The sequence below is a fragment of the Oryx dammah genome, unplaced genomic scaffold (genome assembly GCF_014754425.2).
Source record: "Oryx dammah isolate SB20612 unplaced genomic scaffold, SCBI_Odam_1.1 HiC_scaffold_25, whole genome shotgun sequence".
Taxonomy (NCBI): Eukaryota; Metazoa; Chordata; class Mammalia; order Artiodactyla; family Bovidae; genus Oryx; species Oryx dammah.
The window spans coordinates 92,420,463-92,432,243 of NW_024070209.1; the positions used below are offsets into that span (position 1 = coordinate 92,420,463).

At 38.7% G+C, this 11,781-nt stretch overlaps 1 protein-coding gene across 1 annotated transcript; it reads right to left on the reverse strand.

Moving 5' to 3' along the window:
• Positions 1–7,616: 7,616 nt before the first annotated feature.
• On the reverse strand, positions 7,617–8,573 carry LOC120851951 (olfactory receptor 1L8-like). The gene has a single exon (XM_040225053.1). The coding sequence runs from the start codon at positions 8,559–8,561 to the stop codon at positions 7,617–7,619; it is 945 nt and encodes a 314-aa protein (XP_040080987.1). The 5' UTR covers positions 8,562–8,573.
• Between the last annotated feature and the right edge of the window lie 3,208 nt (positions 8,574–11,781).

Sequence of the window (11,781 nt, forward strand, 5' to 3'; positions counted from 1 at the left end):
TTCCCAAACCTGAACCCCCCTCCCACCCCCCCTCCCCACAACATCTCTCTGGGTCATCCCCGTGTACCAGCCCCAAGCGTGCCATATCCTGCATCGGACATAGACTGGCAATTCGATTCTTACATGATATTATACATGTTTCAATAGCATTCTCCCAAGTCATCTCACCCTCTCCCTCTCCCACTGAGTCCAAAAGTCCGTTATACACGTCTGTGTCTTTTTTGCTGTCCTGCATACAGGGTCATCATTGCCATCTTCCTAAATTCCATCTATATGTGTTAGTATACTGTATTGGTGTTTTTCTTTCTGGCTTACTTCACTCTGTATAATTGGCTCCAGTTTCATCCATCTCATCAGAACTGATTCAAATGTATTCTTTTTAACGGCTGAGTAATACTCCATTGTGTATATGTACCACAGCTTTCTTATCCATTCATCTGCTGATGGACATCTAGGTTGTTTCCATGTCCTGGCTATTATAAACACTGCTGCGATGAACATTGGGGTACATGTGTCTCTTTCAATTCTGGTTTCCTCAGTGTGTATGCCCAGCAGTGGGATTGCTGGGTCATAAGGTAGTTCTATTTGCAATTTTTTAAGGAATCTCCACACTGTTCTCCATAGTGGCTGTACTAGTTTGCATTCCCACCAACAGTGTAGGAGGGTTCCCTTCTCTCCACACCCTCTCCAGCATTTATTGCTTGCAGATTTTTGGATCGCAGACATTCTGACTGGTGTGAAGTGGTACCTCATTGTGGTTTTGATTTGCATTTCTCTAATAATGAGTGATGTTGAGCATCTTTTCATGTGTTTATTAGCCATCCGTATGTCTTCTTTGGAGAAATGTCTATTTAGTTCTTTGGCCCATTTTTTGATTGGGTTGTTTATTTTCCTGGAATTGAGCTGCAGGGGTTGCTTGTATATTTTTGAGATTAGTTGTTTGTCAGTTGCTTCATTTGCTATTATTTTCTCCCATTCGGAAGGCTGTCTTTTCAGTTTGCTTATATTTTCCTTTGTTGTGCAGAAGCTTTTAATTTTAATTAGGTCCCATTGGTTTATTTTTGCTTTTATTTCCAGAATTCTGGGGGGTGGATCATAGAGGATCCTGCTGTGGTTTATGTCGGAGAGTGTTTTGCCTATGTTCTCCTCTAGGAGTTTTATAGTTTCTGGTCTTACATTTAGATCTTTAATCCATTTTGAGTTTATCTTTGTGTGTGGTGTTAGAAAGTGATCTAGTTTCATTCTTTTACAAGTGGTTGACCAGTTTTCCCAGCACCACTTGTTAAAGAGATTGTCTTTACTCCATTGTATATTCTTGCCTCCTTTGTCAAAGATAAGGTGTCCATATGTGTGTGGATTTATCTCTGGGCTTTCTATTTTGTTCCATTGATCTATATTTCTGTCTTTGTGCCAGTACTATACTGTCTTGATGACTGTGGCTTTGTAGTAGAGCCTGAAGTCAGGCAGGTTGATTCCCCCAGTTCCATTCTTTTTTCTCAAGATTGCTTTGGCTATTCGTGGTTTTTTGTATTTCCATACAAATCTTGAAATTATTTGTTCTAGTTCTGTGAAAAATATCGCTGGAAGCTTGATAGGGATTGCATTGAATTTGTAAATTGCTTTGGGTAGTATACTCATTTTCACTATACTGATTCTTCCAATCCATGAGCATGGTATATTTCTCCATCTATTAGTGTCCTCTTTGATTTCTTTCATCAGTGTTTTATAGTTTTCTATATATAGGTCTTTAGTTTCTTTATAAAAGCAGTGCTAAGAGGAAAGTTCATAGCAATACAGGCATACCTCAAGAAACAAGAAAAAAGTCAAATAAATAACCTAACTCTACACCTAAAGCAACTAGAAAAGGAAGAATTGGAGAACCCCAGATTTAGCAGAAGGAAAGAAATCTTAAAAATTAGGGCAGAAATAAATGCAAAAGAAACAAAAGAGACCATAGCAAAAATCAACAAAGCCAAAAGCTGGTTCTTTGAAAGGATAAATAAAATTGACAGACCATTAGCCAGACTCATCAAGAAGCAAAGAGAGAAAAATCAAATCAATAAAATTAGAAATGAAAATGGAGAGATCACAACAGATAACAGAAATACAAAGGATCATAAGAGACTACTATCAGCAATTATATGCCAATAAAATGGACAACGTGGAAGAAATGGACAAATTCTTAGAAAAGTACAATTTTCCAAAACTGAACCAGGAAGAAATAGATAATCTTAACAGACCCATCACAAGCACGGAAATTGAAACTGTAATCAGAAATCTTCCAGCAAACAAAAGCCCAGGTCCAGACGGCTTCACAGCTGAATTCTACCAAAAATTTTGAGAAAAGCTAACACCTATCCTACTCCTACTCTTCCAGAAAATTGCAGAAGAAGGGAAACTTCCAAACTCATTCTATGAGGCCACCATCACCCTAGTACCAAAACCTGACAAAGATACTACAAAAAAAGGAAACTACAGGCCAATATCACTGATGAACATAGATGCAAAAATCCTCAACAAAATTCTAGCAATCAGAATCCAACAACACATTAAAAAGATTGTACACCATGACCAAGTGGGCTTTATCCCAGGGATGCAAGGATTCTTCAACATCCGCAAATCAATCAATGTAATTCACCACATTAACAAATTGAAAAATAAAAGCCATATGATTATCTCAATAGATGCAGAGAAGGCCTTTGACAAAATTCAACATCCATTTATGATAAAAACTCTCCAGAAAGCAGGAATAGAAGGAACATACCTCAACATAATAAAAGCTATATATGACAAACCCACAGCAAACATTATCCTCAATGGTGAAAAATTGAAAGCATTTCCCCTAAAGTCAGGAACAAGACAAGGGTGCCCACTTTCACCACTACTATTCAACATAGTTCTGGAAGTTTTAGCCACAGCAATCAGAGCAGAAAAAGAAATAAAAGGAATCCAAATTGGAAAAGAAGAAGTAAAACTCTCACTGTTTGCAGATGACATGATCCTCTACATAGAAAACCCTAAAGACTCTACCAGAAAATTACTAGAGCTAATTAATGAATATAGTAAAGTTGCAGGATATAAAATCAACACACAGAAATCCCTTGCATTCCTATACACTAATAATGAGAAAGTAGAAAATGAAATTAAGGAAACAATTCCATTCACCATTGCAACAAAAAGAATAAAATACTTAGCAATGAAAGATTCTTTTGAGTCTATAGTGCTTTACAAATTTCAAAAGTTTCATGTACATGATTTCATATAATTCCATAATAACCCTTTAAAAATCTTTATCTCTATATTTCTCCTCCCCATTTCTCTCTCTGCACTGGTAGCTACTAGTTCTTTTGCTATATCTGTAAGTGTGCTTCTTTTTTGCTTTTTTCACTAGTTTGTTGATTCTTTAGATTTCATATATGAGTGATATCATACAGTATTATAAATTTCCTGAATTCATTTATTAGTTCTAACAGTTTTTTCGTAGTTTCATTAGGATTTTCTACATATTGTGTCTTGTTATCTGCAAACAGTGACAGTTTTACTTCTTTTGCAATTTGAATTCCTTTTATTTCTTTTTCTTTTCTGACTGCTGTGGGTAGGACCTTCCAATACTTTGCTGAATAAATGTGGGAAGACTGGGCATCCTTACATCAAGATCCATTACATCTTGTTTGGAATCTTCAAGGAAATGTTTTCAGCTTTTCATCACTGAGTGTGTGATTGTCAGTTTGCCATTGTTGTTGTTGTTCAGTTGCTACATTGTGTCTGACTCTTTGCGATTCCATAAACTACAGTGTGCCAGGCTTCCCTATTCTTCACTCAGAGTTTGCTCAAATTCATATCCATTGTGTAGATGATGCCATCCAACCATCTCATCCTCTGTCACCCCTGTCTCCTCCTGCCCTCAATGTTTCCCCATATATGGCCTTTATTATGTTGAGGTATGTTCCCTTGACACTGATCTTGTTTATAGTTTTTTAAGTGGAAACAGTGTCAGACTTTATTTTTTTTTTGGCTCCAAAATCACTGCAGATGGTGATTGCAGCCATGAAATTAAAAGACGCTTACTCCTTGGAAGGAAAGTTATGACCAACCTAGATAGCATATTAAAAAGCAGAGACATTACTTTGCCAACAAAGGTCTATCTAGTCAAGGCTATGTTTTTTCCAGTAGTCACGTATGAGTGTGAAAGTTGGACTGTGAAGAAAGCTGAGCGCCGAAGAATTGATGCTTTTGAATTGTGGTGTTGGAGAAGACTCTCTCTCTCTTTTTTTTGGCTCATAATTAGAATAGTATATTTTATTAAAATTTTTTTTCTTTTTATATGAATTTATTTATTTTAATTGGAGGCTAATTACTTTACAATATTGTATTGGTTTTGCCATACATCAACATGAATCCACCACAGGTATACACATGTTCCTCATCCTGAACCCCCCTCCCTCCTCCCTCCCTGTACCATCCCTCTGGGTCGTCCCAGTGCACCAGCCCCAAGCATCCAGTACGATGCATCGAACCTGGACTGGCGATTCGTTTCATATATGATATTATACATGTTTCAATGCCATTCTTCCAAATCATTCCACCCTCTTCCTCTCCCACAGAGTCCACAAGAGAGACTCTTGAGAGTCCCTTGGATGCAAGGAGATCCAACCAGTCCATTCTGAAGGAAATCAGTCCTGGGTGTTCATTGGAAGGACTGATGCTGAAGCTGAAACTCCAATACTTTGGCCACCTCATGTGAAGAGTTGACTCATTGCAAAAGACTCTGATGCTGGGAGGGGTTGGGGGCAGGAGGAGAAGGGGATGACAGAGCATGAAATGGCTGGATGGCATCACCGACTCGATGGACATGAGTTTGAGTGAACTCTGGGAGTTGTTGATGGACAGGGAGGCCTGGCGTACTGCGATTCGTGGAATTGCAAAGAGTCAGACACGACTGAGCTACTGAACTGAACTGAATCATAAATAAATGAGGACTTTTGTCAGAAGCTTTTTCTGGATCTATTGAGATGTTCATATGGTTCTTATGCTTTATATTTAATATGAGACACAGTGTATGTGTATAACCAGTTGCTCTAACTTAATGTACTCAATGGGTCCTACTCTCCTCTTTAAATTATGTTAGCACTTTGCCCAAAATGAAATGATTATATTAATAAAGATTTATTTCTAGGCCTTCTATTCTTTACATTGCTATATATATTTTTTTTCCTATATAAATGTTCCACATACTAATTACTTCACCTTTGTAGTACGTCTTGAAATTTTTTAATGTGTGTGTTTCAACTTTGTGATTTTTGTTCAGGATTTTATGGGCTTCCTTGGTGGCTCAGATGGTAAGGAGTCTGCCTGCAATGCAGGAGATCCAAGTTTGAGACCTGGGTCAGCAAGGTCCCTTGGAGAAGAAAGCCCCATTCCAGTATTCTTGCCTGGAAAATCCCAAGGATGGAAGAGACTGGCAGTTACAGTCCATGGGGTCTCAAAGAGTCGGACACGACTGAGTGACTAATACTTCATGGCTGATCCAGGCTATTCTCATTTCCATTCAGTTTTAGAATTGACTTATTTCCAAAGACAATGACCTTTACACACATTTGGTGTATACTGTGTGGACTCAAATCTGCTCCTCTAAAGCCAAAACAGTGGCACCATGGCTGTATTTGGTATAGGATATCTATAAACTGTGGTTAGGGGAGGTGATCCAGAGAAGGCAATGGCACCCCACTCCAGTACTCTTGCCTGGAAAATCCCAGGGATGGACGAGCCTGGTAGGCTGCAGTCCATGGGGTCGCTAAGAGTTGGATACGACTGAGCGACTTCACTTTCACTTTTCACTTTCATGCGTTGGAGGAGGAAATGGCAACCCACTCCAGTATTCTTGCCTGGAGAATCCCAGAGGACGGGGGAGCCTGATGGGCTGCCATCTATGGAGTTGCAGAGTCGGACACGACTGAAGCGACTTAGCAGCAGCAGCAGCAGCAGCAGGGGAGGTGATCACAAAGAACACATTAGAAAAATCTTTGTTTTTCACCAAAAACACTTCATGCCTTAGAACAGTGAAATATGTCTTTAAACTATCAAAGTTTTGGTACCAAGAATAGTATATTCTATGAAATTGTGATTTAAATGAGGGAGCCATGCAATGATGTTTTTCAGATTTGCAAGAATGTTTTTTTCCAGCTGGTATCTTACAAAGAAAGTCTTTTATCATTGCCTTGGTCATGTAATTTATTAATACTTTTAAATCCCATGTGCTATAAATATTTATTTGAAGAAGTTTAGACATTAAAAATATGTACCAAGAAGTGGAATTTCTCTCCCGCTCAGTCCTTGCCTCCTTTCACATTTCCATTTTTATTTCAATGACTATACAAATATATATCATATAATTTTAAAAACTATAGTGGATTCATCCTTTCATACTTTGTTATACTTAATTTTTTCTACTTAATGACATTTCAAGAACATAATAGAGATGTTTCATTTTTGCAGCCTTTTGAAAATTGTTACATTTTACATTAAAAAACACAATTTTCTTATTTCCTATTAATAGAGTTTTAGGTTTTTGCCAATTTTTATCTGTTATAAACTGAGACTGACTAAATAAAATCTCAGTACTCAGTATACACTTATGATAATATTCCTTCAGTTAGACATTTGAGTGCTGAAGTCTCTAGAATACAGTCTTAAATCATATTTTAAACATACAGCTTTAGAAAGATTTCAACACCCCACTATGGAATGGATATTTTAATGTCACCACTCTTGATTCTTGTTCTTTCAGGCTATTAACATTTTCAATTGTCTGTTAAAAAAAAAGAAATTGAAACTAAGCTACAGCAATGTAATGAAGGAAGGATAGAAAGAAAAGAGAATTCTAAACTTGAAAACTTAGTATTTAAAAAAGAAGAAGTTTTGAAGGAGAAAAATAAGGGATTATAAAAGTCCTCAAATGAGAAAATTAGCTGAAATGCATCCCTCCATCCTCTTCTCCTTTCCCTCCTCTCCTTTCACTCTCCTTCTTTTAAACATTTTCAAAGACAGTCAACAGCTACAAATTAAGAACTTACTTTTTTTTTTAGCAGTATACTGAATTTGAAGGATTTTGGAGATAATTCTTAATAAAAGAGAGAACCTAGTTCAGGAAATCTATGTGGGAAAAGTGAAAGTTAATCGCTGTGTCCGATTCTTTGCGATCCCATGCACAGTAGCCCGCCAGGCTCTTCTGGTCATGGAATTCTCCAGGCAAGAATGCTGGAGTGGGTTGTCATTTCCTTCTCCAGGGGATCTTCCCGACTTAGGGGTTGAACCCAAGTCTCTTGCATTGCAGGCAAATTCTCTATTGTTTGAGCCACCTGCCCAGTGTGGGAAAAGCATTAGGTTAAAGCAGCATTTGAAAGATGCAATGTGATGACTCTTTGTAGAAAAAAGGAGCGGGTAGTATCATGATTTAATCACAGGCATAGCCAATTAATAGGCCATCAGCAAAGTATGTTAATGCCCACAATACCTTGCCCTACATGGGTTAAAAGTGCTAATCTCTAAGAGCTTGCTTGATCACCAAGAGCCAGTAGAAACCAGATTCAGAAGGGGAAGATTCCTTTGTGTGTACATCAAGAGGGTGCTGCCTGGGGTTTCCTCCTGCCCACCAGCTTCCTCAGACCCTGTTTCAGGTCTTTGTTTCTTAGGCTGTAGATAAAAGGATTGAGCATGGAGGACAGAACTGTGTAGACAATTGTTGCCATGTGGTCCCTGACTGTGTAGGTGGACACAGGCTGTAAATACACATAGAAGATGCTTCCATAAAAGAGTGTTACCACAGTGAGGTGCGAACCACATGTGGAGAAGGCTTTGCGTTTTCCTGCAGCTGAGGGAATTTTAAGAACTGCAATGAGGATTTGTATATAAGAGAAAGTAATGCATAGGAAAGGGGTCACTAAAATAAAAGATCCTTCTATCAATATCACAATTTCATTGACAAATGTGGGGGAGCAGGACAATTTTATCAGAGGGCTGAGGTCACAGAGAAAGTTATGGATAATATTAGAGTCACAGAAGATGAGCTGATTCAGCAGAAGTGTGTGTAGGAGTGAGTGGAAATGAGGCAATGAGCAGGAGATGGCCACCATCAGGACACAGCGGCGGTGGCTCATGGTGGTGACATAGTGGAAGGGGTCACAGATGGCCACATAGCGGTCAAAGGCCATGACTGCCAGAAGGCAGCTGTCAGTGTTGCCCAGAGCATATATAAAATACATCTGGGTCAGACATCCAGCATAGGAGATGGTCTTATGTGACAGGAAGTTCACCAGCATCCTGGGGACAATGGTTGTTGTGAAGCAAATGTCAGTGAAAGATAGGACACTCAAGAAGAAATACATGGGGGTGTGCAGTTGGGGGTCAGAGCGGATGGCCAGGATGATGAGCAGGTTCCCTGATATGGTGACCAGGTACATGATGAGGAAGAGGCTGAAGAGTGGCTTCTGGTCCTCAGGCCGGGAGGAGAGTCCCAGGAGGATGAACTCAGACACACTGCTGGTTTGGTTGAGTCTTTCCATTGACTTGGGTCTATTAATAGTTATATACAAGAAGGTTTATTATCTCACATGCTCCAATTCCGTATCCCAAATCATGAGAACCCAGAAGGTCGTTGTTCCCTCTATTTGGTCACCATTAGCCACTCTGCAGGGAAAACATGTTACCCTTATTGTTCTTGATGTGGTCCTTCCTTCCCAAATCCATGGGCTTGATAAGAGCCTTATAGTGCAAGCTGGAGGGACAGAAGAAGAGCTTTACTTTAAAAAATATTGAGGTGAACCTCTTTGATTCTAGTTCCTTAATTCCTATTCTGGAAAATTCCTATATCCTTCTTGGGAACATAGCAATAAAACACAGAGAGGTTTCTTTTGAATTGTTCATTTTGTAGTTTGGGAGACAGATCATCAGCAGAGTAGGTAATATTATATCATGTAGGGATACATTTTTTAACAAAATACAAGAAGATGGAGGTGACTGGGGAGTAGAGGGTATTTTAGATATTGAAGTCACAGGACCCTCATTCCTTATCAAAGCAAATTCAGTTGGTATACTAGGTCTTGGGTGTAAATAACCATTTTTCAAAATAACCAACAGAGCTAATCTAAAAGGAATGTCGAATCCAGCGCAATAGTGATTTTTCCTCTTGTCTGTACACAGAATGAGAGGCTCTCCCTCCTTAGCTCATGGGATATGAGCGTCAGTCTATGCAGGTCTTCCCTCTTTTGTAAATCCATTTTCCTTTTTTTTCAACTCCTGTTGTAAATCACATTTGTATAGTATGGATATCCATTTTTGACCTTCAATTTTTTTCCTTAAAATTCCTTTCATATGTTTATCCAAAAATATCCGTGAGAAACATGTCTACATACATGTTTTTTTGGTCATATCTGGTCACCCAGCAATGGACATTAAAATGGCCTCTGCTTCTTACTACTGCAAAAGTTCTATAAGGAAAGATCGTGCATCTACAAAGTGCTCTAACAAAGTGCTTTAAATCAAGATTTCAGAGTCAGCGTATCCCCCTATATCTTGTGAATAGACATATCCCTTGGGGATTTTGATACATTTTGAGATGTTTGGGTATTTATACATTCTTGGCTACAGTAAAAATCTCAACATATATACTTTCATATCATATATGACATGAAACACACATATCATCCAAGTGTTTAAAATAATTTCTTTAGAGGCAGCATATCCTTTCAGACATTTTGGACGCACATTGGTATAAAAGTACATTGATATATTATCATATTAATTAATAGAAAAAATAAGTGCTTACATTTTAGTTTTAAGTTACCCCAAACATTTTTAAACCTCAGTTACTTCATGTGTGATATTGAGCAAAAACATCCATATTCTCATGAGGGGTTAGTGAGACAGCACATTTCAAATACCTCAAGACAAGCATTTTATGAACACTCAGAAGAAGCTGCTGATACACATCAACCCCCCTGTCACCCTCCCTCATCTTCTATTTCTAGAAGGCCTCAAAATCAACTCATTCATATGTGTAAAATATCACATCCTGCACTGCCAAATTTTCACACTAATTTTATGATTTTGTAAGATTTTACAGAAGAAAGGAAAAGACCCTGATGCTGGGACAGATTGAGGGCAGGATGAGAAGTGGGTGACAGAGGATGAGATGGTTGGATGGCATCACTGACTCAATGGACATGAGTTTGAGCAAACTCAGGGAGACAGTGATGGACAGGGAAGCCTGGTGTGCTATAGTCCATGGGATCGTGAAGAGTCAAACATGACTTAGTGACTGAACAACAGCAATGAAAGAAATATTTGTTTTGTTTCAATGCATTGAGCTTTCAGTGAATCAGTAATTAAAGTTAATTATAATGAACCAATATTTGTTGAAAAATTATTATACGTCAAGCTTATGACATTCATCCCACTAAATTCTATAATAAGGAATTGGGAAGCATCTGTTATGAAACGGGAGAATGAGGCTTATAGAGGTGAAGCAATTTGCTCAAGGTCACTAAGGAATTGAATCACAATCAGGATTTGGACACAGTCTGATTTCTGACTCACTCTAAGCTCTTGCTTTCAAGCATTATGCTACCCCTTCCCTAATTTTGGTATATTTATCGTCTGTCACAACCAATCACATGCATTATTTTCCTCATGTTGACAGTTTCCTAACATGAAATATGTCTCTATCACCCTTAATTGACAAGCTTTCTTCTCCCATGTTCTGAATCTATCCTTGTAGTTGCAACAGCAGTGATCTAGCTATCTTTGTTGCTGAGATGGTAGAATTTGAGTATTTGAATATTCACGATTAACTGACCAATATCATGGGCTTTTATAACTGGGGTGTGTCTGGAGTGTGGAGTTGTGGCCATGCAGTACCCTGAAGACAAAAAATAGGGGTTTGATTTGTCCTGCATCACCTGCTGACAAGGTGGTTCTTGACATTTTAAGGATAACAAGGGAGACACCATGTCTGCAAAGCAGTTTATTACATACAAATCAATATTCAAAGATGAGTCATTTGTGAAAGGGCTGCCTGGGGGAATGCAGAATACAAAAATTAGTGGCAATTTGGTGAATTATTTAAATTGGATGCTCCAGGTCATAGATGTGAAGAACACCCAGGCTAGAAAAAAGGAGGAAGGTTTTGGATCTGAGAACCTGGGAGAATAGTTCTAAAAGCACAGGGTGAGTGGATCAGAATAGGAATACAATCTCTTTTTTTTTTTCCCCTTCTTTTCTGCTGAAGCACTTTGCTTTCACCAAAACTTATGTTATAGGTAGCCTAGAAGTCCAACTGGATGGACTTAAAACCAAAGGCCACATGGAAGTTCTACTTGGACTTTATGACTTCTCAATCCATAAAATATTTGAAAGTATCCAAAGAGAAAAGAGTAAGGTGCTAAGCTGGGTTAGAGTTGCCCAGTGCGTGGCCCATTTCCTGAAGCTCACCTGCATGTCCAGATGCTTTTCTTTCATTCCCAACCTCTGCAGAAGCTGATCTGCACCTTGTCTATTCATCAGGTCATAGTTTGCTTCTCAGCCAAAGCTCAGCTTCCTCATGGGAGATGCTCTGACTCAAGTAAGAGGGCTCTCCTGAATGTGGAAGCCTAGCCAGCTTCTCGTGAGTCTGGAGTCTGCTCTGCTAGCTTCTGGGCTGCTTGTTAGATTGAAGAAGTTGTGGTGTGATGACTTCTCAGGGGATTTCATCCTGGGATCTCTGTAGGCAGAGAAAGCACAAAGGGA

Coding starts and splice junctions, on each gene's coding strand:
- LOC120851951 (XM_040225053.1), bottom strand. CDS start 8,561: ATGGAAAGACTCAACCAAACCAGCAGTGTGTCTGAGTTCATCCTCCTG.